Below are 27,939 nucleotides of genomic sequence, written 5' to 3'. Positions count from 1 at the left end.
AAGGGATGATTTCTCCAAGTCTGCTCTGAAACAATATCTAGACGTCAGTGTTATACAACATAAATCGACTTGAATTACTCCGGAGTTACTTTGACCTTTTCTGACCCTTATCATACTCAATTTATGAAAATAATCTGCAAAAGCACCACCTGTGCTAATAATAATTTGTCACATTTACATCATGCAGTGCATATGTGAGCAGATGGATGTGTGTGAAGTCAGGTCTGTCAGGTGCGCCTGCATTAACAGCGCTAATCTAATAGAGTTAACTGCCTTAGAGAGACTATCTGCTGTACACACACACACACACACACACAATACTGCATCTATAGCTGCACATCTACTTTAGAAAGATTATTGTAAAACACTTCACAGTATATTTAGACTATATTTAGACATAAGAAAGAGGTTATACATGTGGGTCTATTATCTACCCTCCTGAGTGTTTCCAGCTCCACCATCTGAGAGAGGTATTAGTCAGCTCTTTTATTCATCTGAAGAAGGCAGGACAAGTGGATTATGCCTACTCCCGAGTTTATTGCCTCAGAGGATGTCATTATTACAAGAGAATTATTCTAATTTTCTGTTTAATGCTTTAGAAAAGTTTTGAGATGACGCTAATGCACAAAGCTTATTTGGGAGAGGGAAGTCATTTCAAGTATTTGGAGTTTATACTCACACTACAGATCAGAAGTTCCAGCGGATCGTAAGGTGTTCGGACTTCAAAATGTGTCTGAGATGCATCCCAGCATGCATTTGGCTAATGAATGTCTTGAGTGAGTTAAGCTGGAATCAAGACAAAGTTGTTTTTATTTGAGAAACATTGTTTTGATCACTAGATCATTCTCATATACTTCCATTTGTGTTATTTCAGAGTTTGAATAAATTGCACGAGTGGGTGTCAAAACCGCTGTTTTTAACAACTGATCTCACAAAAGATTCAATTTTTTGTGTGTTAAAAGATTTGAACTAGGCCAAAGGATAATGATTGTTAAAATGATGATGAATTAAAGTAATTTTGCACGATTGCCATAGTAACAAAGCAGCCATGCACTGCCATGTTTAGCTCTGTTTTCTGGTTCTTTTAAAAGAAAAGTTCACCAAAAAAAAAAAAAAGATTAACTATGACACTTTATCTTCCATGGTAAAAGTTTAACTTTTAATAATGTACCGGTCGATCTTTCCCACGCTATTACAATCAAATTTGGACTGGAGCTTTGAAGCTTCAAATAAAGAAATAAGCCATATGACTCCTTATGAAACTATATTCCAAATCATATGAGGTCATTTGATAGCTTTGTGTGAGGAAGACAAGATATATAGATGAAATATTTATTCATAAAAAGACATCTGCTTTAGATCTCCATGCAACATTCATGAGCGATTTCTGGTCTGTGAACAATACATCCATTTGAATCAAAGAATCGCTTGATCTGATGTACATAAAAAGTCTAAATGACAGTATCGATATATTACTTCAGATGACTATATTTGAGTTGGTGTGGACTAATTTTACAATACTTTTAAATCCTTTCTGAAGCCTGAAAGCTCATGTAAATGCATGACAAACATCACAGTGAAGACTGACATGAGGATGAGTAAAAAAGGACAACTGTTCCATCTTTTGTGTGAACTATTCCTTCAAAGTTATTTTGAATAAAACTTGGTACAAACTTCCTGGGTAGAGAAGAGAAGGTGAGCTCCATTCTTCTCTGTGTGTCGTCTGACAGCGTCTCTGTGGAAGATGGGCTTTGCTCAATGATTCATGGAGGTTTTATGAAAGCACAAAGACAGATAGACGCATCATATTTATCCAGCTAGACACGTGTGTGTGTGTGTGATGCGGGTAACTAACTTTAAACGCAAAGGGAAGCTGAAGAGTACAGCTTTCCATCTTTCTTTCTCGTCTCATTGGCATTTCCCACTCCTTCCCGCTGAACGGCTCCGATTAGCTCACATCCTGCAGAGACGAAAGGCCAAAGGATTTCACAGTGACTTGGTACAGTAGCCTAAACATGAGAGTGCTTAGTAATTGAGATAAATGATCTACTGATGGTTTTTGACATCTAGTAGTAGGTGGATTGCTGCTGGGTTATATAAACGCTTTTATTTCAGACTTTCTATAGTGAGTCCAGAGAAGTATGGAGAGCCGATATACAAGCATCACATATGAGACGAGAGTATGATACATCCACATCAGTAACCATAGATAATTCAGAACAAGAGCTTGTGAGACATATTCAGCTCTTCCAGAATTCATTCATTTTTAAAGGGAATGTATTTCACGCGAACATGACAGTTCTGTTTAAATATAGGTTGCCTATAGGTCATTTATGTGCACACGCTGCATGCAATATAAAACTGATACCATAATCAATGCCAGAAAATATTAAATGTTAAATAAACGATTATATTTTAACTCTTTCCCCACCAGAGTTAATAAAAAAATAAAAAAAATAAAACTTGCCAGCCACCGCAATCATTTTCACAAAAACTTTCATGGTCTCCAGAATATTTTGTTGTATGAATATCTGAACATGCAATACTAGGCTATATCAAAAGAACGATGAGACCCTCTACTTTTTTCTTTTTTTTTAAAAAAAGCATTCTTTTTTAATAGCACTTGAATGTGGGTAAAAAAAAAAAAAAATTAAAGCACAATTTTTAGCAAAAAGCCGAGAAAATCGTGTTTTTGTAAAAGACTAGGCCTACGTCCGGATCGGATTCAGAACGATGATCAAAACACAGATGGAGAAGATCGAGACCACCAACACCCCCAAAGCTTCACAGTCCTATAGCTCGTCCTGGGTCGACATTGCATTCAGTAACATTATTAGGCAGTTTTCATGAGAAGGGTATTCCTGCACAACCGGAGGCTGCAGTCTCAGGACCCCAGTTTCAGGACCCCAGTCTCAGGACCCCAGTTTCAGGACCCCAGTCTCAGGACCCCAGTTTCAGGACCCCAGTTTTAGGACCGCAGTTTCAGGACCCCAGTTTCAGGACCCCAGTCTCAGGACCCCAGTTTCAGGACCCCAGTTTCAGGACCCCAGTTTTAGGACCGCAGTTTCAGGACCCCAGTTTCAGGACCCCAGTCTCAGGACCCCAGTTTCAGGACCCCAGTTTCAGGACCCCAGTTTCAGGACCCCAGTCTCAGGACCCCAGTTTCAGGACCCCAGTTTCAGGACCCCAGTTTTAGGACCGCAGTTTCAGGACCCCAGTTTCAGGACCCCAGTTTCAGGACCCCAGTTTTAGGACCCCAGTTTTAGGACCCCAGTTTTAGGACCCCAGTTTCAGGACCCCAGTTTCAGGACCCCAGTTTTAGGACCCCAGTCTCAGGACCCCAGTTTCAGGACCCCAGTCTCAGGACCCCAGTTTCAGGACCCCAGTTTCAGGACCCCAGTTTTAGGACTGCAGTTTCAGGACCTGAAAAGTTTCCTGAAACTGGGTTTCCTGGGTCCTGAAACTGGGGTCCTGAGACCCCAGTCTCAGGACCCCAGTTTCAGGACCCCAGTTTCAGGACCCCAGTTTTAGGACCGCAGTTTCAGGACCCCAGTTTCAGGACCCCAGTCTCAGGACCCCAGTTTCAGGACCCCAGTTTCAGGACCCCAGTTTCAGGACCCCAGTCTCAGGACCCCAGTTTCAGGACCCCAGTTTTAGGACCGCAGTTTCAGGACCCCAGTTTCAGGACCCCAGTTTCAGGACCCCAGTTTCAGGACCCCAGTTTTAGGACCGCAGTTTCAGGACCCCAGTTTCAGGACCCCAGTTTCAGGACCCCAGTTTTAGGACCGCAGTTTCAGGACCCCAGTTTCAGGACCCCAGTCTCAGGACCCCAGTTTCAGGACCCCAGTTTTAGGACCGCAGTTTCAGGACCCCAGTTTCAGGACCCCAGTCTCAGGACCCCAGTTTCAGGACCCCAGTTTTAGGACCGCAGTTTCAGGACCCTAGTTTTCTGTTACAGTGCCACCTACCGAACTGGATCACCAAAAACACTCATTTAACCCCTTTCGCGGCAAAGATCACAGACGGCCCCAGATTATTGTTGTTCAACATTCATTATTCGTTAAAACATCACACTCTTAATTATTTGATCTAGACAAACTGAGCATCATTAGACATATTTAAAGGGATACTCCACTTTTTTTGGAAATAGGCTCATTTTACAACTCCCCCAGAGTTAAACTGTTGAGTTTTACCGTTTTTGAATCCATTCAGCCATTAACTCTCTGGGGACCAAGGGGTTTTTGGGGCCCTTGGGATGTTTTGACATGCACTGACATTTGTGCTTTTTTCAGTTATTTATAAACATGTTAATGGCAAAGGTGTAAATTCACTCTATAGAGTTTTAGAAAATGCTAATGGTCTTGTCCACTTCAATGATGTATGCTAAGCTATGCTAAAAGTGGTACCGCCAGAACCGGAGATCGGCTGAATGGATTAAAAAACGGTCCTAAAACTGGGGCCCTGAAACTGCAGCCTCCGGTTGTGCAGGAACATACTACTGGTTTTCATTATGTGCTTTTTTGTCCTTTGTTGTGTACCTTTGGATTATGTTGTGTTGTAAATAAATCCAAACAATCTAAAAGCTATTCTTTTTTAAATCTCCTCATTCTTTGTGCAAGGCTCCTCGTAATGGGGCCTGATAGCACCTAATAGGGCCATTATGGGAGGGTCTTTGTCTTTCTCAGGTGTGAAATGCCATACATATTAATGAGAGATCACGCCTCCTCGCATAAAGCTTTCTCACACTAAACACTTCATACACATTCTAAAAGACTTTATTGACCTATCTGAATGAGTATTCAGGATGATTCTCACATAGTTATGGAGCAAATATTCTAGACTATGTGATACAGTTTTCAAAAGTCTTGTGAAGAAATAATCAATATGTGTATTGTGGCCTTAATTCAGAAACTTTGTACATGTACATACATGTTGCTCACATATTATGGTAGCCCCGTTTGTGCTATATGAATACACCTTTGAATGAATTTACACCTTTGCCATTAACATGTTTATAAATAACTGAAAAAGCACAATTGTCAGTGCATGTCAAAACATCCCAAGGGCCCCAAAAACCCCTTGGTCCCCAGAGAGTTAATGTTGATGATCGCTTGTTCCTGCTTCTTCGCCTTGATCAGATTATGTACTCTTCCAGGAGATGCGTAACAGCGCCTCCTACCGTATAACAGTGAAAACCGGAAAATTCCGTCAATGGCGGGGAAAGAGTTAAAAGTCTACACAAAAAAACGTATAAAAACTTTTTTTTAAGTGTTCAGAATTGCTTTCAGAACTAATTTTAATGTTTTTGAAAGAAGTCTCTTATGCTCGCCAAAGCTGCATTTATTTGATCAATCCATAGGGATCCAACAAACATACAGTAGAAACATTATTACTATCATTTTCAGCATCGTTACTTCAATCTTCAGTGTCACATGATCCTTCAGAAATTATTCTAATATGCTGATTTGCTGCTCAAGAAACATTTCTTATCATTATCAATGTTGAAAACAGTTAAGGAGCTTCATATTTTTTTATATGGAAACCGTGGATACAATGTTTTCCATGATTCCTTGATTAATAGAAAGTTCAAAAGAACGGCATTCTCCTGCAACATTATAAACGTCTTTACTGACACTTTTGCTCCATTTAATGCATCCTTGCTGGACAAACAAATGTATTTATTTTTAAAAACATTACTGATCGGTAGTGTATGTTTTTATTTAGGCCTATTGGTTAATGCACAATACAAATTAGACCAAATCTGTTCCAGATGAATCAAAAAAGTTCACATAGCATTTGATAATGACCCTTCTCCCTACAATGGCCTGCTGGCGCTGGAAGAGTGTGTTTTCAGATCTTAAAGCTGCTGCTGTTGTAAAAGAGCGCCGAGTGCTCCAACATCCATCAATCTAGTACTTCTCCCTAAGGCGACTGTACAGCAAGAGCTATTGATTTACAACAGTCTTACGGGGTTGCTTAACCCACTACACCTTGAAATTCTCACTGTGAGTGATGCTGAGGGATTTCAGTTAAAGCACAATAACAGCTGAAGTGCAGTTGAAATCACCAGTAGTTCATGTGATCATGTGTCAGCACGGTTTATTTCAAAGGTCTCTCTCAATGACGCTCAAAAGAGTGAAAAAGTGCTTCACTCTGTAGTGTTGTGCTAAATTAGAAATATAAAAACCTTAATGCGCTATATAGTGCTCAAGACAACAAGACAGGAGATTTTTAACTTCAACCACATTTGAGTGAGTAACTAAGAAATTAACCTGAATGCATAAACTGTGACATCAAGACGTCTTTATTGTAATTCCATTATTAAATTAGCAAGACGATTTAACAATCAGGGACGAATCATAGAAGACAACTCTAAAAAGACAAAATATTTTCTGTTTAGAGAGAGATGGACATTCACATCTATTATAAACAAGACAAAGAGATTTACAAATGTGTGTTCAGTTCATCTTCCTCCCACACACAGCACTCCAGGTGCTGCACAGGAAGAAGTAAAAAAAAAAAAAAAAAAATTTTTTAAAAGAACCCCCAGGATATATTAAAATCTTATAAAGCATACAAAAAAATACAGGGATGTAAATCTACAGTTCAATTTAGTGATAAATTGTCTTCTCTCCATGGACTTGAATAAATGCATTGTAGAAAATCTATTTCTACTGAAGAAAAGCAGAGACCATTTTAACTATAAATCCTAAATAGAACAGAAAGGTTTTGCACCATTTTTTAAATTGGTAAAGTGTAACAGAAAGACAGAAGATTTAGAACTGACCCTCATATTTGGCACCTATTGAATATCAGCTATTTCATATTGAAACATTGAAATAACTGACATTTTCAAATTGCTGCATTACAAATCTGTCCACGAGCGTGAATCATGAAACAATGGCCAGGTCACATTTCAACCAGAATTAAAAAAAAAAAAAGAAAGAAAATAGAACACATTTTATTCTGCATGAAAAATGAAAATAAAGCCTGTTTTTAAAGCAGTGAGATTATTTGTGTAATGATGTTATTTTAATGATTATTAAGCAATCTAATTAAATAAAATATATTATTTTAGATTGAAATCAGCATAAAAGAGCAAAACAAATACTACCATAACATTTAAAACTTTAATAATGTAACTAATATTTCTTTCACATTATAGCATTGACAATAGGATTTTTTTGGGAGAAATTTAAAAATTAGAAGATAACTGTGTTTAACTTTAAAAAAACAACAACAACTTAATTGTCTTTTTTTTTTTTAAATGACTTCATTTTCTTTATGCAACACATTTTTCTTGTTGATTATGGGGTAAAATGTGACCTGGACATTTTTGATTGTTTTTTTTTAGATTGGTATCTTCATATTTCACTTTCTTATAGTTCTTTCTTTCAACATAACACACAAACCTTCTGAACCTGCGTCTGCTTTATATATAGACACAACATATTTGTCATTTCCCATGATCCTTATCAACTTCCTGTTACCTTTTCACCACCACTGTCTCTCTCTCCACCTTTCCTCACCCGTCCAACGGCGATATTTTCACCCTGCACTGGAAGCTCTTCATCATCTTGATGTGTCCTCGCGTTTCTAAAGTTCCCACAATACTTCACTGCTGCTGTGACATGCTTTGTGTGTCGCTGATAGATGAGACGTCTCTCTCTCTCGCTCCTCCAAGGCCTTGTTGCACTCCTCCTAAAGTGTGGTCCTCGGAGACGCTTTCCGACGCTGGTGCTTAGGAGACTTTGAAGTCTCGCTCTTTGGGGGCCAAACGGGTTTCACTAATTTCACATCCTGATCCAAAGAGAAAGACTTTTTCAGAGAGGCGGCTTGTGGGGGCCACACTACAGCAATTTTGTTAGGGCTTTGATCGGGTTTATTTGCTTCTTTATCTAACATGTCTGACAGTGAGCACATGCTACTTTGGGAAAGTGAATATCTCCAATCCGATTCTTCGTGGTCTGTGTTCCCTGCATCCCGGCCGGCCAGTAATTCCCTCTGCAATCCTTGACCAAATCCATCCTCGAAATTCCCTTTAGACTTGAAGAGTTGTTTATAATGTGTCTGGCAGTATAAATGTCCATGGAGAGAGACAAAGTTTCCAAGGCTGTCAGAAAACAGAGTTTCATAATTCATAAGTCACAGAAAATATATTGAGCTGTCTGCATTTGCACAGTTTGTAAATGAGAAGTGCACTGTAAGCTTTCCATATGAATGATTTTATGCAGGATACTTTATCTTATAGTTACAAATAATGGCACTTTATGCAAATATATTTTAGAATTGAATATGTTGGGATACTTACATTGTTAGACGTACTAGAATATTTAAAGCTGCAGTCCGTAACTTTTTTGGGTTAAAAATTCTCCAAAATAAATTTGAGCAAGTTTATAACCAGCCAGTGTTCAAAACTCTCTGCTTGCCGTAGCTCGATTCAAAACGGTAAGCTTGTAATAATGTTTTTAATTCCAGTGGTACTGGTGGATTTCTGTGGGAGATTCGAGCATGTGTTTGCGTCATTACGTCACATCTGTACACACACATCTGTACACATAAAGAAGGAGTCTCGGCTAGTAGGCTATATTGCATGTGAGGATGTTGGAGGTGGAGATTTATAGCCTTTTCTCACAGCACTTGATATAATTAAACTTATTAATTTGATGGCGGATCCAGAAAGGAATAAACGACAATCACCAGTGACAACAGATTCACCCGCTGTAAAATGCAAAAGACTTTGGACTGAGAGTTTGGAAAAAGAGACTGCAACCGGCCCATGTGAAAACAAGGATAATATCGGAAGGGCTTTAAATGTAGTCGCGCAATGCTTATATTGTTAACATTAACAATTTGACAACAAAGTATAATTGCACGGTTTGACGTGATATGATAAACGATCGTTAGATTTAAGCGCGATTTACTGCAATGCTTTTTTTCAGTTAGTTGGTCAGAAGAACAAAAGTGGATGTTTCTTACTAGTTCAGATGAAATTTTAGGGTGAAAATTCTTATATTGGTTATACTTCCAAAAAGTAGAATCTGTGATTCTGAATGCCAGTATCGACACCGGCGCGGCGACTGACAGCCGAACATTATCCTCAAAACATTGGATTCACGTGCTGTGCCGTGCCGAGGCACAACTCACGTAAAGTTGATAATTCTGCGAATGACTGCAATAGCAGATTTCGAACAGAGATGGCGACAAAGAGGAAAAACTGCGGACTGCAGCTTTAAAGGGATACTCCACTTTTTTTGGAAATAGGCTAATTTTACAACTCCCCCAGAGTTAAACTGTTGAGTTTTACCGTTTTTGAATCCATTCAGCCGATCTCCGGTTCTGGCGGTACCACTTTTAGCATAGCTTAGCATACATCATTGAAGTGGACAAGACCATTAGCATTTCAAAAAAAAAAATGACCAAAGAGTTTCGATTTGTTTCTATTACGCAGGAATGAGAGTATAGTTCCTAGCCATATCAGCCTAGAAAATCGTAACTTTACATTTTCCGTCGGTCTTAGTGTACGATGTAACTACAGAAGAGTCAAGTTTTAAATAGGAAAAATATCGAAACTCTTTGGTCATTTTTTTTTTTAGAAATGCTAATGGTCTTGTCCACTTCAATGATGTATGCTAAGCTATGCTAAAAGTGGTACCGCCAGAACCGGAGATCGGCTGAATGGATTCAAAAACGGTAAAACTCAACAGTTTAACTCTGGGGGAGTTGTAAAATGAGCCTATTTCCAAAAAAAGTGGAGTATCCCTTTAAATACTTAAGTATAAATAATCAAGTATCACTATTTACAATATTTCATGACATACCTCAACTTGTTTTTGCAGTGCTCACAGAAAAAACAGGATTTATGGAACTTCTTTTTGTCTGCTATCAGGCCTTCCATGGGGTAAACCCTCTTCTTGCACACTGCACACATCTCCGACTTTGGTACTCGAATCTGGCAAGAGACATTTAAGTTTTACTTAATTCCGTTTTTTGTGCACTATCAATATTCCCATGCAGCACTTTGCCAAACACTCAGTCCATCTGTGCAACACAGGCAAATCCCACCTAATAACATCCACCACTGCAATGTAAGGTTATCTGCAAGTCTGGCAACAAGAGCATTAGTGAGAGACGTGTTCAGACACACAATACATTACAGCATTAATACTTCTCAAATCTGGAAATAAAGTGACACTTGAGATCTTTAACACAAATACAAAAATACTAGAGTGCATTGAGTCTTGAGTCTTTACACAAAAATGCTTGTTTTTTATTTCTTCATTTTATTAAATTATTTGCACAATGTTTTTAGGTAACCTGGTTAGTTTAGTTCAAAATGCAATAGTCTGAATAAGAATTTGGTTATAATTTGTGTTATTGTGGGGAATGTAATGATCATGCAAGCTCACAGACAGTCTATAAAAAGAAACAAACTAACACAAAGCCTCAAATAAGAAACTCAAATAAGGCTTTGTTTCCCTTCATTTGGCATTCTGTATATCAATCCCTAAAACATTTTGCTTTTCAAGTACATTTGATTCTTGCAGCACTCTCAAATGCTAATGAGACAGAGATGAATAGCAATTATGGAGAAAGCACTCAGTGTTATTGAGAATTTTGAAATTCTAAGCTGATAAATTGTCTGTTTTGATTTTTTTATGGTGCTTTAAGCGAGAGTAGGCAGAGAGCATTTCTGATTGGCTAATAAAAAAGTGTAGGCTGCTCCCCAGACTGTGATTCCTCATGGAACCTATTTCAGTGATATGTATCAGGTAGTATGAAGAAATATATGTGTGGTGTAATTTTTTATTTTTTATTAAACAGAATAAAAAATAAAAAAACATATTTTAGCTATACATGTCAGAAAGTATGAACAAATGTATGTGTGGTATTCCAAAATAATTAAGAAAATAATAATTAAGAAAATAATTCCAAAATAATTATAATATAATAAATAAAGGACACCTATCTTATATATATATATGTCAGATAGGTATGGACAAATGTATGTGGTATTATTATTTTTTTTTTATAAATAAAGAAAATCTATTTTAGTGAAGTGTGTCATAAAATAAAATTGTTTATTTTATATTTAAATGATCTCTGTAGGGTCTCAAGTGTTCTCAAGCCTATTTTTTTTGCGGATGATACCAATTTTTTTTATTCTGGGAAAGAGTTAAATGACATTGTGAGAAATGTGGAAAGGGAGATGGAATGGGTTAAGAAATGGTTTGATATTAATAGGCTGTCACTGAATATGAGTAAAACAAAGTTTATGATTTGGGGTAAAAATAGTGTGACAGAAGTGAAAGTAAGAATAGGGGTGGAGGAAATAGAAAGAGTAAATGAAATAACATTTTTGGGTGTTATATTAGATTGTAAATTGGGGTGGAAAAAGCATATTGATTATGTAAAATCTAAAATCTCAAAGACAGTTGTGATATTAAATAAGATTGGGAATTTGTTAAATAAGAAGGCATTATTTATGTTATGCATCATTATTTGTTCCATATTTAACATATTGTCTGGAGATTTGGGGTAATACGTATAAGACATACACCCAACCACTTTTTATTATACAAAAGAGAGCTTTACGTATTATTACAAGATCACCATATAGGGATCATACTAACGATTTATTTTTAAAATTAAACATTCTAAAATTTTATGATTTAGTGGATTACAAGGTTACATTGATAATGTATAAAGTATACTATAAAATGCTGCCTGATAAAGTTTTGAGTATGTTTGAGAAACGTTATTGTAAGTATGAGTTAAAAGGAACATGTTTGTTTAAAAAACTGAAGGTACGAACAAATATTAGATGTAGAACTATCTCTGTAAGAGGAGTGAATTTATGGAATTGTTTGCATGTAGCTCTTAAATTGACACAAACAATAAGTGGATTTAAACGGCTCCTAAGAAACAAGATGATACTTTCATATAGATAGGTTTTGGGTAATTAATATCTATGACTTTGTTGTTTCAAGTGTTTGTAAGAAGAGAATTGAGCACTGTTTGACTGTTGTAAAAATTGAGAGGGATAGGCGTCAATAAGCCTTGAGCTTCAGCCTATACCCTTTGGTTTAATCAAAAGTTATGTATATGATGAGTTTAATATTTGTTATTGTATATTTGTTAATGATAAACCAAATAAAATGAAATGAATGAATGAATGTCAGGTACAAACACATTTTTGAAAAAAAAAAAAGGATCAAATTAACAAACTCCTTTAAACTCAAGTTAATTTTTAAACTGTTAACATGCAAATAACTGCAGTGAGTCACATTTGTTTCATACACACACGTGTCTACTCATCTAAATGTGGATTTATCGACTGGGGAAAAACAAAAGTTAAAAACACTTAGTCTGACACGGCAATCGGGTGGTTTGTGGTGGTTTGTTGTTAAATTTCATTCCCATCATGCACTGCAGGCATATTTACCCGACACAGCAGTCTCGGTTTGATGCACTAGCGGGTGGCATGGCTCTCTCACCTGTGACACCTAAGCTTTTGAACACACTCTCACTTTCTGCCCATGTTTTGTGGAAGTTCTTCATCAGTTCCTCTGCAGAGGCCTCAGGTGACACCTTAACCTCTGACGTCTTTTTCTTCACAGCATCAGCATAAGAAAAAGGCACCCGTTGCGTCGTAACGCTTTGAGTGTGCTTGGAAACCGTCGTGGTGCTTCTTGATCCGATCATTTTAGTGCCAAACTCGTCAACAGAAGAATAATTTTCAATGAATGCTTTCGTCTCCGAAAAGCCTGTCGGATCGACAGACTTGTCTACTTTCACGTCTTTGCACACCGGTGGAGGGGAGCTCAGCTGGGAGCATTGTTCTCTCTCTGGAGGAAGCTCAGGCTTTGAACCTTCAGATGCAATTTCACTCACTCTTGACTGCTGTTCCTCCTGTTTGTTTTGTAGCGCTTTGATGGGGGAACTTTGCTCACTCATTTCAAAAACATTTTTAATATCCTTGATGTTGAAAGCAGGTATATCCTCTTGTTGGCTTGCTTTCTTTCCCATATCAAGCTCCATGTCCTCCGTTTTCCTGCTAGGCTTCTCTGTTTTGTCAACCGGGTCTTTTCTAATACCAACTTTCTTCTCTGACGTCTCAATTGTTTTGGCTAGTCCAGATAATTTCACCTTAGAGAGATTTTCCTTCTCTTTCACTGCACTTTCAGACTTTGCGTCCTCTGTGTTGGGGCCTAAACGCTCAAGAATATTAAGAGCACCTCCACTTACACTCGCATTAATCACTTCACCGGTCTCCACTGCTGTTTCAAAAGATCTCAAAGTCTCTTTGACCCTTTTCTTCTCAGCAGATTTAGACTCGATTTTGATCTGCCGATGGAATGTGGCAGGAGATTCCACGATTTCTGACTTCTTTCCAGTGACTGCAATCACGTGAGGCACCGGATCGGGCGAAGCTCCACGGGAGAGCGTAGCTGTGGCATTTCTGAGTCGCGTCAGACTATCTGCCCGGCCCAATGAGGGTGAAGGAGTGGCCCTGCTTAAGCGAGAGCTTGGCGTCTCAGACCTGCGTGGTGGAGGTGTCGGTGGCATTGGGGAAGGCGAGGGTGCTGCTCTTTGTGGCGAGTCAGTTCTCTTCGTAGACTCGATAGTGATAAATGTGGGTGAGGGAGAGCGCGTCCGTAACAATGGGGATGGAGCTCTCGGGTCAAGAGTTGCAACGCTGCTCATTTGTTGCTTTCGGCTCTTGCGTGTTGTCTTCGTCTCCTCCTTGACCACCTTCTGCGTTTTACACTTTGTAGAACCAATGGAAATCTTTGAAATCCTTTGTGTGGCTCCACAAGAGACAAATTTTTCAGAGGTGGCCTCACATTCATGCTTTTCAATAGTGCCGTCAAAGTGCATTAGCTTAGCTTGAACCAGGTTTTTAACATGAGCAAGGATTTCTTTGAGCTTCTGTTCGTTGTGTTCGGCTGCTGCCGCTTCCAAATCACTCTTCTCCTCTGACCCCAGAAGCCAGACGGGCATCTCATTGAGCAACGTCTTCACAGACTTAGAGTCCATTTTTCCTGAAATCCCCTGTAACTCTGAGATACGAGACAACATCTTCAGCGCTTCAGCTTGAGTGCTGCCACTCTCAGCCGAGGACTCAGCAGGCTCCTTTTGTGCAGATTTCCCTGTCATTTTTATTGGAACATTTCTGTTTTCATCTTTTGATTCCTCAGAAATCTGCTGGCTTCCACTGGCCTGCTTTTGAAATTTCACAGTCAATCCCTCCTCCTGGAAACTCTGCTGCTGGACTGTACTTTCAGTTTTGATGACCTCTATGTGTCCCATTTGAATGGTGTGCTGTGTTTGCAAAACAGTGATTTCCTCTTGTTTTTTATCAGATGTCAAGACTGGCCACTTAGGCTCCGCAGGCGTGGCCTCTGTGGGCGAGAGGGATGCGGCGTTGTTGCCTTGAGCTGCCTCTCTGTCTTTCTTATTCTTACTCTTACTCCTCCTTTTCTTTTTTGGAGTGGCAGGGGGCTCCCCTACAGGTTTCTCTTTGGCCTCTTTCTCCTCTTTACCCTCTGTTTCCGTGGGGCTTCTTTCACTGCTTTCTTTAACCTGAACATTATCCGGCTCAGCTGTGGTTTTCTCTTTGCTCTCCACTTTAGTGCTCTTACTAACTTTCTTTGCCTTTTGACTGTCGACCTTTTGTGGCTTCTGCTCAGCATCCCTAATTTGATTCTCTTTGTTTGGTTTGGATCGATCAGGGGATTTTTTTTCTTGATTTTTCTTTGCCGAGCTTTCCTCTTTTGTTTTGTCCTCAGATAAAGATATGCTGCTCACATCCTTTCCGACAGCCTCGGATACATTTTTAGAGACACTCTGAGGTTTGTCTGTTTTGACAGAGGCCTTTATTTCTTCTTTGGTCGTGCTATTAATAACCGTCCTCGTCACCTGTTGTATATTAGTTGTCATGGATCTCTTCTTTTTCTTTTTAGATGAAGTGGAGGTGGTCTGCTGCTGATCTGAAGAGGCCTGAGATGACTGATTAGAGATAATGCTCTGTTTAACTGAGGAAATAAAAGGAGATTCTAGAGGAGATTTCTCATTTGCAGCAGCGATCAAAGCCTTGCTTGGGGGAGCGTTTGAGAAAGCTGTGTGCTTGGATGAATCATATGAGTCTGCAGCTGATTCAAATTTGGTCACACTCTTTTGAGCTCTCTCTTGAGTGAAATCAAATGACACGCTTGCCTCTGATTGCACCGTGCCCGTGCTCTCTGAAGAAAGCATTTCAAGGGCTGCGCTGACTGACTCGTGCATACGGATTTCAAAGGCCGGGGAGCGCGACGGTGGTGGCGTGCAGCTTTCCTCCCTCTTCTGTCTGTACTTCTGTTCAGCTTGCATTAATGGGGTTTTGAATTTGCTTACTGGGGATTTGCACGGTGGAGGAGGAGAGGCGGGTGGAGTGAGTGTCAAGGGGGCGAAAACTTTCTTGGGAGGCCGTGGAGACTCCGGTGGCTGTCTTGTAAAAGCAGACTGAACTTCAGAGGATATCACGCTGCACTCGACTGATGATGTGGTGACATTTTTTCTACGCTTGGTCTCTTGAGCAGCCTGCATTTTCTCAAATGAAATTGCTGGCTCAAGCTTGGGTACTTTGCACAACATTGGTGCTTTGATGGGTTTGACAGTCATTTTAGTGGCTTTGGATGGTGTTATGCTAGGCAGCGGAAGAAAGTTTAGCTCCTGCTCTGTGGGAGGGGGAGGGAGGAGGTCTAGCTCAGCTGTGGCTGAAACAAGAGGAGGTGGTGGGGTTGGTGGAGGAGGTAAATGTTCAAGTTCTGTCTTGGCTGGATCACAAGGAGGAGGAGGAGTGGGGGGAGGAGGAAGATCATGATCACCCCTGATGCTAGGAGGAGGAGTGGGAAATGAGGTGCTATCATAATCCAGAGGGGGTGATGGAGGGGGAGGCAGTGGGAGTTCAGGGTCAGAAGGAGGAGGTGGAATAGACATTTCCTTGTGCTTTCTTTTGTCCAGTCTGATTAAACCCTTACAGCCACCTTTTTTTTTGAGGTTACGGAAGTCAGTCTTTAATGTTTTGACACCGTGTGTTTGTACAATTGTTTTGTGCTCCAGCACTGTGGTCTTTGTCTCCTGGCTGCATGTTGTGGTGTGACCGGTGATTGCAGTACTCTCCTGAGATGCGAATATGTTTTGCATTGATTGCTTGTGAGTGCTCCTCTGTAATTCACTGCTCATATCAAGGTTTTTAACTGCAGGGGTAGGACTCTGTGCCGTGATGTCTTTCACTGACGGAGACGAGGTCTTGACTGGAACTTTGACCTTTCTTATTGGCTCCCTTCGGGGAATCGTTGGGCTCGCTCTCCGTGCTGTTTCCATTAAAGATTTTATTGTGCCCTTAACGTCTCCTTTTATCACCTCTTCTTTCTCTGATTGCACTTGCTCTTGGGTGTCATAGAGTGATTTTATAGAAAGCTTCACGTCTCCCTCTGTGCTTGCCCTGCGTTGCATTCTGGGAGATGGAGGAGGCTCGAGTAAGATCTGAATCTTGCCTTTTACATCTCCCTGGACACCAATCTCCTGCTGGTAAACCTTTCTCTCATTCGACGCTTCTTGTAGACTTTGTATTGCCGTGTGAATGTCACCTTTTACAATCATCTCCTTCTCCACTTCTCTCACTGCATGTTTGGCCTCCTCCAGCGATTTCAACGTACCTTTGATGTCACCTGGCAATAAATCTTCTATGACAATTTCCACCTTGGTGGAAGTGGAGTCTTTGAGTGATTTTAGTGCTCCTTTGATGTTACCAGGAATGATTTCGGGCTTTTCCACCTCTTTGGGCTGATTCTGGGCCTCCTCTAGAGACCTCAGTGTTGTAGGTAAATCAGCTCGAACAACTACTTCTTTCTCCAAAACAACTGCCTGGTTTATGGACTGTGTCAGTGAATTCATCGTTGCTTGCAGGTCTCCTCTCACGATCTCTTCTTTCTGTAAATGTTCAAATGAGATTGGAGGCTCGGTCATGAAAACCTTAACTGTGTTATGAACATCGCCGGGGACTATATCTTCCATGTCCACCAGACGACCGATTTGAGCTTGATTACATGTCAGGCTGAGTTTTGTTTCTTTAATATCACCACCAATGATTTCCTCTTTTTCAATTTCACCTGGAATGGCCTCATCTGGCTCTACCTGCAGCTTTTTGAGGTAATCCAGCGCACCAGACTCAATACAAGTAGAATAAAAGCTCACCTTTCCCCTTTCTGCTTCATCCACTTTAATTCTCGCAATCTCCTCTGTGTCTGGATTGCAAAGTCTCTCTAGGCAGCCTTTCACATTACCTCTGACTATATTTTCTTTCTGAATGCTTGATTCCTCATGAGAATTGAATAAAGAGTAGATGGTCATACGAATATCCCCCTTTTCGTCTTCTTGAATGAGAATTCCCCGTTTGCCAGTGCTCTCCTCTTTCAGCAGGTTGTTTATGGCTTCCTGAATGTCACCTCTTATTATCTCCTCTTTTTCTACAGAGGTGCCACTGCGCTCTTGCAGCAGCTGTTGCACGGTGCTGCTGATGTCCCCCCTCTCCTCTGCATTTATAATGACTTTCCTCTCCATTTTCTCCTGTCTGTTGAGGAGGTTAATCATGATGTTTTGCAGATCTCCTTTAATGATTTCTTCTCTTTGGATTTGGGGAGCTTCTTTATTCATGAGGTTGTACTTAGCCATGCGAACGTCTCCAATTTCATCTGCCTCTAAGATGATGCCTTTGGAGTCCACCATTCTCTGGGTGTAAAGTTCATCGAGGGTGGCTTTGACACTTTTGCCAATGATTTCTGTCTTCTCTAAACTGCTCTCATTAAATTCAGTGAATGGTGTTGTTTCAAAAAGCCATGTCGTGGTTTTTACATCTGCTTTGGGGATGTCTTCACAAATCACCTGTTTACTTTCATCACTGTCGTTAATAAGATCAAGTGGATTCTTTTCAAATAGCCACACAGACTGTTTAACATCCCCCTTCAGTTGTTCCTCCATAACAACAGTGTTCATCTCATCTTCTGACTTTTCAGCATGTATCTGGTCAATTGTGTGAGTTTCAAACATCCATTTTGCTGTCCTAACATCCCCTTTATGAATTTCACTCATGCTGACAGTACGCACCAATTTTTGAGACACTGCATCAGACTCAAAACGATGCTTGTTTGTCTTAACATCTCCTCCCTGAATGTCCTCGACAGTTTTGATTGATATTTTCGCATCTTCTGCAATCTTGTCAAGGGGCTGGGTTTCAAACCTCCATCTCGCTGAGCTGACATCACCTTTGTGGATATCTTCCTCTGTAACAGCTTTTAAGAGGTAGACCTCATCCGTCTCTTTAATTGAGTCCAGAGGCTTTGTTTCAAACAGCCAGCGGGCTCCTACTACATCACCTCTTTGTATTTCTTCTTTTGTAAGTGTGGTCACTTCATGATAATGGCCTTCTTTGTCTTGGATGGCATAAAGAGGTTGAGTTTCAAACATCATGGCATATGATTTCACATCTCCTTTCTCCTCATCCTCTCTGATGACTTTCCGCAGCTTTTTCATTTCGAGCTCAGAGGACACGTCTTGAATCTTATCTAACGAGTAGGTTTCAAAAAAGAATCTGCCTTCGTCAACATTGCCTCCCTGAACATCTTGTACTGTGCGAGCTCCTTTCAGCTCGCTAGGGGTCTCTGAGATTGCATCTATGGGCTGGTTTTCAAATAGCCATTTGCAGTTTCCAACATTTCCTTTCTGAACATCCTCAGCTTGAGCACTCCTCAGCTGTCTCATGACATCCTCAGAGGTTGAGCTCACCACGTCAGAAGATTGGGTCTCGAATATGTATTTCATCCGAGACACGTCCCCGGATTGTATGTCTATCTCAGTCACACTCTTAAAAGCTTCTTGCTCTTCTCCAGCAATGTTCTCCAGGTTCTCGGTCTCAAAGAGGAAACGTGCCATGCGGACATCTTTTCCATGAATGTCCTCTTGTTTCACAGTGCGAGTTTGCAACACTGTCTCAGAGTTATCCTGCATGGCACCAAGGGTTTGATTTTCAAAAAGCCAAGTGCATGTTTTCACATCCCCTTTTTGAATTTCACTATAATCTTTTGTACTCTTAAACTCATCTCTTTCATAAAGCATGTCTATAGGTTTGGTCTCAAAAAGCCACTTACATGTTTTAACGTCGCCTTTCACTATTTCTGCTGTTTCTTCAGTAACACACTCCTCGTCTTCAATGTTGCTAAAATACTTAATGGCATCGAGAGGCTGGGTTTCAAAAAGCCATTTTGCCATCTTGACATCTCCGGATTCTACCTCTTGTTGGGTTATGCCCTTTATGATTTGGAATTTGGTGATGCTCTCGTCGAATTGGTCAATTGGGCGAGTTTCAAACATCCACTGGCAGCTTTTAACATCTCCTTTGACGATTTCTTCCCGACGTACGGTTCTAACTTCGTGGTAATGTCCGGAGCTGTCTTGCAAAGCATACAATGGCATGGACTCAAATAAATCTTTATTTGATCTCACAGAGCCGGTGGTGACACCCTCAAGTTGAATCTTCCGACTTTCGTCATATTGGCTTGAATCATACGTTTCAAAGATTTGCTTGTAATTGCTCACATCCACATTTTCGATATCCTCCATATTCACCGTTCTTGTTATTTCCTTTTTCTCCTCTCTGATCTGCTCCAGCGGCTGGCTCTCAAACAGCCACTTCTGGTGTCTAACATCTCCCTTCTCCTCAGATGTCACCATTCTATGGAGTTTCCCCACCTCTGCAAGCTCTTTTATCTCATCTTTTGGAGCAGTCTCAAAAAAGTGTCTGGCAGATTGAACGTCACCACCAATTATTTCCTCTGCACTTACTGGCCTGGCATTGGAATCGTCCTTTAACGTATCCATCTGTTGTGTCTCAAACACCCAACAATTTCTGCGGACATCACCCATGTAACTTAGATCTATTTGTTCAGAATCAATTGTTTTCATGAACTCTCTCTTTTCCTCTTGAATGTCTTCCAAATGTTGGTTCTCAAACAGCCATCTTTGATATCTCACATCTCCTCTTTCTTCATCAGACGCTATGGTTTTCTTGAGTCGGTTCACCTCATCATCCTCATCTTTGATGTTCTCCAGTGGTTTATTCTCAAACACCCATTTCTGGTGTCTTACATCACCTTTTCCTTCTTCAAACACTGCCTTTTTGTTTAGTTTTCCCACCTCAGGAAGCTCTTTGAGTTCATCCGGTGGAGCGTTTTCAAATAAGTGTCTCACAGAGCGAACATTACCTCCAATAATCTGTTCTGTGGAGACAGGTCTGGAGTTGGCATCATCTTTAAGCTTGTCCATAGGCTGCGTCTCGAACACCATGCAGTGTTTTCGTACATCCGCCCCAAGAATTTCTTCTTTCTGCTGCTTTTGCAGGCTCTCCCACTGCGCGTTTATGGAGTCAAGCCTCTTCGTCTCAAACAGCCACCTTCCCCTTTTCGCACCGTCCAGTTGGTTGTCCTCCATGGATACACTGGAGATGAGCCTGACCTGAGAAAGTTCCATGTCAATGTCATCCAAAGGCTGCGTTTCAAAGAACCATCTTGATGTTTTGACATCCCCTTTCTCCGTCTCCTCTCGACGGACAGAAGTAATCAGAACCATTTCACCGGTGTGTTCCCTCATAACACACATGCATTGCGTCTCAAACAACCATATGACTTTCTTCACTTCTGACTTGATCTCCTCTAGTACAGACTTCAAGCTCAGTAGTTGCTTCTCATCCATGGTTTCTGTGTCTCCCAGAGAATCCATTTCTTGGTTTTCAAACATGTACCTAACAGACTTCACATCCCCTTCAGTGGCTTCTTGTGTGAAGATGACTTCTTTGGTTTGCTCATCATCAGTGCGAATTTTATTTAGCGTATCCATCGGCTTTGTCTCGAACAACCAAGCGGCCGTACGAACATCTCTTTTCCCCACTTCATTCACCAGATAGTTCCGTTTAGTTGAATCATGTTGCAGTCGCAGTGTATCCTCAGGCTGCATCTCGAACATCATAGCCGTGTTCCTAACGTCACCTCCAGCGATGATTTCCTGCTGAATAATATTTTCGCTATCCTCTTCGTTATCCGAGTCATTCTTAATGCAGTCCAAAGGTTTGTTCTCGAACATCCAGCGCATGGACTGCACTTCGCCTCTCAGAATCTCGTCCCACTCCAAATATTCGCGATCCGGGCTTCCGTTCGAATTGCTACCAGTGTGTTCAAACTGGTATGCTACCTCTTGAACGTCTCCTACTGCTTCAATGTCCTCATCATTGTAGAATTCTTTTTCCAGGTCTTTCCTGACATCAGGGTGAATGTGTTTGCAGAGACGTTTCAACTCTAATAGCTCTCTCTGTCTGAAGTATTGCTCTCTGTTTATCATGCGATTCACTGCTGGAGGGTCAGGGAAGTTCTCTGCATCATCTGACGGTTCCTCCAGTAAGTCCGGTGGGGGCGGTGGCAGATATTCCAGATCATCATCATCATCATCATCATCATCATCATCGTCGTCGTCGTCGTCATCATCGTCGTCATCAAAAGCAAACACAGAACTTGGTTTATCTTCTTCTGCTTTGTATGTGGCAACACTGTTCAGAGACCTTGATATCTCACTCTTCACAGTTTGATTGGACGCACTCACATCTGATAGCAGCTGTGAACGGCTTTTGTCACGTTCAATCTTTTTTAGGGAGAGAGTAATGCATTTAATTCAGTGGAGTTCTGAAATTACTTCAGCTGGACCAGCTGGCTTAGAAAAGTGCTTTCATTTTTTTAATTGAGTGTTCAAAACCGTAGCAATTTATTTCAATGGCCTTTCCAGTATTTTTGCGTCCATATTGTGCTATTTTTTAATGCAAGCAAAAAATACATATATATTTGTTGTTGGGGCTCAAAATCTTTTTTTTCTTGTGTGTCTAAAAATGTTTTGCTTGAGAAACAATTTTGTTTAAATTTCAAAAAGGTTTTTTTATTCTAAATAAAGAGCAGTTCCTCACACAATTACAAGAAAAGTAATGTGATCATTTTAAAACTGCTCAACAGCAGCCGTGCACTCTGCATTTGAAAGTGTTATCCATTAACTAAAAAGAAGATTTTTCTATCCATCCAAATGCATTGTTATACTTAAACACAACTTCATGTATATATTAGACACACCTCCCTAAAACCATCAATATCACTGCACTAAACTTGAAAATTATAGCACACTAAAAATGTCTTTTTTTTTTCCAAGTAAAATATGTCAAAATCCTTAAAACAATATAACTTATTGTGCAAGACTGCACAGGACAGTAAGACATATTTTCATAAACTGTATCTTATAGTGTATTTTTCATATTGCAATGGCATTTTTTTTCACTACTAAAAAAATGCAATTTTATTAAAGATTCAATCTTTAATATATATATATATATATATATATATATATATATATATATATATATATATATATATATATATATATATATATATATATATATATATATATATATATTGCTTGAGAGATCAGTTTACTTGCATGTCAAATCTGCAAGTCAAGTCTGAAAAAATTCAAACCAGTGATGGTTCACACTCAAAGTCTTGCTCTCACCACTTTAAAAAAAGTGTTGAAAGCAAGACTTTGAGTGTGAACCATCACTGGTTTGAATTTTTTGGATGCACAATAAAGACACAAAAATAACTCCATATCAGATGTATAGTGGGTTAACAATAACAACATCAAAACACTGAGAGCTGAACACAGGCTCTAAAGTCTTCTGAACCTCAATAACACTATGCTGTTGAAAGTGGAGGCACTCATGGAAACATGTAAAAAAGATGGTAAGTAGAGTCTTTTTATTCACTGAATCCTATTAAAGCATAATACATTCATGTGTCAGAGTAGAGATGTGGGCTAAAAAGGACTTACCTTAATTTTCTTGCTGGGGGCTGCCTCCTCGATGGTCTTTTCAAAATGCTGTGCCAGTTCTTTAGTTGAGAGCCTTGGATAATACTCTTCCTCCTCTGGAAGCAAGAGGCAAAAATTTAAATTCTTAAATCTTAAATTAAACATCTTGTCTCTGTAAAATGCACTACAAAACAAACAATGAGCTGCAGTGTGATATAGAACTTATTATCTATAAATTACTGCTCAAACTCACCGGTTTCATTGTGATGATTTTCATAACTGGAAATCACTTCTCTGTTATGAGTGATTTGATCATGTGCAGTCTGTAATAAAGGCAAAATAAATACAATTTAATTTAGAGCAAGAATCAAACAGTGCAACTAACAGGAGCTACATGATTAGAAATTCTGAAATGGATTTACATATGCATTTGACAGATGTTTTCATAAGTGACCCAAAGTGTGTTTTATCAGTATGTGCATTCCTTGCGAATCAAACCTGTTACCATGTTAGCGCCATCATGCTTTATCAGTTGAGCTTATATTTAAAGTAAAACAAATTTCAAAACCTCTCATCATGAAAACATGGTTTGAACAGTTTAAACAATTAATGCTCTTTCACATGACTCGCAATAAACAAATTATGTTTGAAAACTAGATAGAAAACAAACAAATAGTTTATTAATTGATCTAGTGATATCAATGCCACACACACACACACACACAAAAAAAAAAAAAAAAATTTTACTGATGGATAAAAATAGTTGTACATACAATTCAGTAAATAAACAAACTGGTAAAAAGGTAAACTGTTTAAATATATTTTTTAATAATTTTATAACGGAAATATTTTAACAATATAACATTTTTTATATTTTAATATATATATATATATATATATATATATATATTTATATATATATATATATATATATATTTATATATTTTATATATTTTTAATATTTCAGTTGAGCATGCTAACAATGCCAATTCGATTCCCAGGGAACACATGTAGTGAAAAGCGTCAGCCAAATGCATAAATACACATTTGAAAACAGTAAATGATTTGTCATTTTCATTTGTGACTGACATCACAAGAACATCTGTGGCAAGATCACTTTTAGTCTTATCATGGTGTGTGTGTTTCAGGGTTTTGTGTTTTATTTTTATTCTACTCAACAAACACTGATCTGCACACCTGATTTGACGATCAATATCCCATGAATTATTCTACTAGACTACACTTCAGAATCTCACATCTCTTTTCTGAGTATTTTCACGGGGTCACTTCAAAACTTTATTTAATTTTGTCCTAATTTCTATCACTTTTAGCATCTTTTACTGTGAGTTTTTTTTAAAGTAGGGCAAAGTCATGGGTTCGATTCCCAGAGAGTGCGTAAACTGAATGCATTGCACTTGCAAAGTCGCTCTGGATGAAAGTGCCCACCAAATGCATAAATGGAAATGGAAGTGTTTTCATGTGGAGCTGACAGTGCTAAAACCTCCAACTTCAAATTAAAAAATTTCACATTATTGAAAATTGATGTCAGTTTGACATTTCACAGCAGATAGTGAAACGTAAATAAGGCACTTTAGCACCGCGTACAGAGCCACTACTGTTAGTCTGATGTTTTAGACTTGTGAAATAAAGAGTTATTAGTAGCAGGGTTGTCGGAAATGTCTGTACCCTTTCATCGTGGAGGAAGACCTGCTGCGAGACTTGTCGACCCCCGCTGCTGCTCGCCACACTCATTGCTGATGAATTTGACACCTCCTGCGTGACAGGAGACAAGGGTTGTTGTTAGAGGATGAGACATAGAAAAGAAGAACACACAAAAAAAAAAAAGTTTTTCCAAGACAGCGCTCGTACAACCTCCTTACTGTCAGTATTTCTTATCAGCACAGCCTTTTCTCAGTCACAAACAACATATATTTGTGAAGTAATACGTTACCCTATTTCTTTGTGGTGAACAGCAATATACACAAAAAGCGGCAAGACTCGAACACTCAACCTTAAATGAAGTGTAAAGTATTTTTATAGAATGAATTTTTCTTGGTGCATTTTTCATTCCTGTCTTCAACCATAGTGTTTTGTATTTGTATTAGCGGGTGACAGGTTAGGGATAATGTACATCCAGCCAGAGATGTACATTATCCCGCTTATTACACGGCTAAGTAAATAATTAGACATGAAATATTGATCTGAGACTAAATATTTTATTAGCTCTTTAAAGGCAAATCTTACTGTATATTTGATCAAATAAATGAAGCCTTGATGAGCATGAGAGACTTCTTTCAAAAATATTAAAAATGTTATGATTTCAAACTTTTGATCGGTAGTGTGTGAATTGCAATGCATTTGATAAAAAGATATCAAAGCAGAAAAATGCAGCAGGATCTTTTCTCAAAACTGTATAACTTAACATCATAATTATAGAGGCAAATGTTTGAAGATTTGGAAATAAAACCCACATACTTAACCTAGAAATGAAATCTCAGCCATCCACACATTCTGTAATGCACACATGGTTTGTCTGTGTTATTTCAGTGACACAACACTATAATGAAGTCAAAAATTAATTATGCATATTTGCATGAAATCTGTATTACTTAAGCACACATTAAATTTTAGAATTAATATATACATTTTCCATTTCAGGATTAGGATTAGTCAATGCTAATTACTGTTAAACGGCAGGTTTGATGGCTTTAGCCCTTGGATGAGCAGATTTTGTAATGTTATTATCCGTTCCAACACACACTTCCACACACAAACGCATGCAGCCGTACATAAGCAAAGTGTGATATCATCAGCAGGGACGCAATCAATACCAATCCATAAAAGCAGCCCGAAAATGCACAACAAAACACAGGCAGATCATTAAAAGAGATATGGCTGACATACATTGATGTAGATTGCATCGTTAAAACCAAAGGTGACTGAATATCAGACCCGAAACACTCATCAAAGCAACAGCGCAACAGTGACCGCCTGCTGCTTTAGCGGCTTTCCTTCTGATCAACCATTTCCTCCAGAGGGACTTCAAAACACACTTTAATAAAGAGTTCCAAGTCATAAACCAAAACCAACCGGCTCTGAGATGAATCACAACACTACAAATTTGGATTCAAAGCACTTGAAAAATGGGGAAAAGGCTACTCAAAAATACGTCAATGGTATTTTTTAACTTGATTGACAAATGGATAAACAGCAATTTGTCAATGCTTGATAAAAAAAATAATAATAATAAAGTTGCATTTAAATGTGATATTAGTAATATTTATGTAACGGGGGTATTTTTCTCTATGGGGACTTTTATTTTGATGGGTTTTTCTTTCTTCGGCACGTTCGCGGGAGATGCAAAGACGTCTGGGAAGAAGAAGAAGAGTGAGCAGTGTTACGAGCATGGTTACCGATAGTTACGAGGCAGACGCCATGATCGTAACCTTCCAGGCTCAAAGCACTGGAGCGGGGACTAAAGATCCTTTCGCTTTTAAATCTTCCAGGGTAACGTTTTAATTCTCCCCTTCGAAGCGAGACTCACAGTCCCGTTACATTTATTTACACTATAAATATGCCTATTTATTTTAGCCTGGTTAAAACCAGACCATTCTCAGTTGTAAGACCAAAAACCAATCAGAGTGATGAAGGAGATGACGTATGCAGAGCGGCGGAGAATCTCCGAGTGTTGTTCTTTGCTCGGTTTTTAACTAAAAGGAAACGTTCAAATCGCTTAAAACAGACGCGATAGCTGATTGGAACGAGTGATGTTCGACGGCGGCATCCATCTTTGTAATGTAGGCTACAAAATCTGCTTCAAACTCCCAGCGCTGTCGTCATCGTGAAATAGTAAAGCCCGCCCCAACGTTTCTGATTGGTGCCTCGATTTCGACGGATTGGAAATGGGCTTGAATGAGCTCTTTGCCAGATTAACTTTCAGAGCAAATCTAAATTTGCCGGAAGTTGTCTGGGTTTTCCCAGGCTATATTTATTTGTCAATTTTTTACTTTTTTTAATGAATACATATTGACTTTTTTCATTTATTTTTAAGAGGCACTTAGTTCTCCATATATTTCTGCTTTAATTGATCAGTTTCATACATCAGTTTGGGATGGATATCTACAGACCATGAATAGATACTGTGGTTGTGTATTAGATAATCCGAGCAGAAAATAACCTATATGAAAACTTTTTCAAATGCATCATGGTCTAATTTCTACATAGATAAACATAGACCTCATTATCCAAGAAAGAATAAAAAAACAACCTCAAAAATACATCTACCAAACACTCACATAATGTGATGCAAGTTAAGTTATGGTTTAAATATACACACACACATCCCCAACATCCACACACAACCCAGTTTAGTAAACGAGTGTCACCACGAGCAACAGAAAGCACAGATAATGAGATGACCTGCTGCAGCGCAATCCTATGATCCTTCCCTCAAATAACTGCAGCATGATACATAATGTCAGCTTATGTTCTCATTTGTCTACTCAGTGTATATCCTTCTGTGGATTAGTGCCAAACTTGATCAACTTTGTGTGGTAAATCCTTCTAATGTTCAGTAAACTACACCTTCGAAATTATGCGTAAAAATGTTTGCATTTTGCTTTCACAAAGCTACAAAAACAGAGGATTTAGATTGTGATCTAAACAGTTCTCGAACTTTTATAAAATATGTACGATACATTTGTACTAAATTTATACCAACAGCTCTGAGGTTATCCATAAACTAGTGTATATACAAATATACTTTATAAGCAATGTATAATCTTTCGGTAACACTTTACTTGAAGGGGTGTACATAAGACTGACATGACACCTTCATAACCATGACATGACATATGTCATGAATATGAAGTAGGGTTTATGCATGTTTATGACAATAGTCACTAAGTGTCTTTCGCTCAATAATGACATTTTGAATGCAAATATAACATGTCTTTGTTATGACATCTTGACATAAACCATAACATCATAGCCTGTCAGTGTCTT

At 39.1% G+C, this 27,939-nt stretch overlaps 1 protein-coding gene across 3 annotated transcripts in view; it reads right to left on the bottom strand.

Moving 5' to 3' along the window:
• Positions 1-1,864: 1,864 nt before the first annotated feature.
• The window catches only part of xirp2b (xin actin binding repeat containing 2b), a 68,843-nt gene continuing 42,768 nt past the window's right edge, over positions 1,865-27,939 (bottom strand). For 2 of the 3 annotated variants that reach the window (XM_056271457.1, XM_056271459.1), the window contains exons 4-9: positions 24,622-24,708; positions 23,189-23,258; positions 22,957-23,051; positions 12,498-21,729; positions 9,822-9,952; positions 1,865-1,960 (exon numbers count right to left, since the gene is read on the bottom strand). In XM_056271457.1, coding sequence (XP_056127432.1) covers positions 9,861-9,952; positions 12,498-21,729; positions 22,957-23,051; positions 23,189-23,258; positions 24,622-24,708 — 9,576 coding nt within the window. In that variant the 3' untranslated portion in view covers positions 1,865-1,960; positions 9,822-9,860. Of the gene's footprint in view, positions 1,961-8,024; positions 8,114-9,821; positions 9,953-12,497; positions 21,730-22,956; positions 23,052-23,188; positions 23,259-24,621; positions 24,709-27,939 lie in introns of those variants that run through there. The other variant, XM_056271458.1, reaches the window with a different exon arrangement.

Source organism: Rhinichthys klamathensis, unplaced genomic scaffold, assembly GCF_029890125.1.
Source record: "Rhinichthys klamathensis goyatoka isolate OS25496 unplaced genomic scaffold, OSU_Roscu_1.1 h1tg000320l_1, whole genome shotgun sequence".
Lineage (NCBI taxonomy): Eukaryota > Metazoa > Chordata > Actinopteri > Cypriniformes > Leuciscidae > Rhinichthys > Rhinichthys klamathensis.
This window is presented reverse-complemented; position numbering and strand designations above follow the sequence as displayed.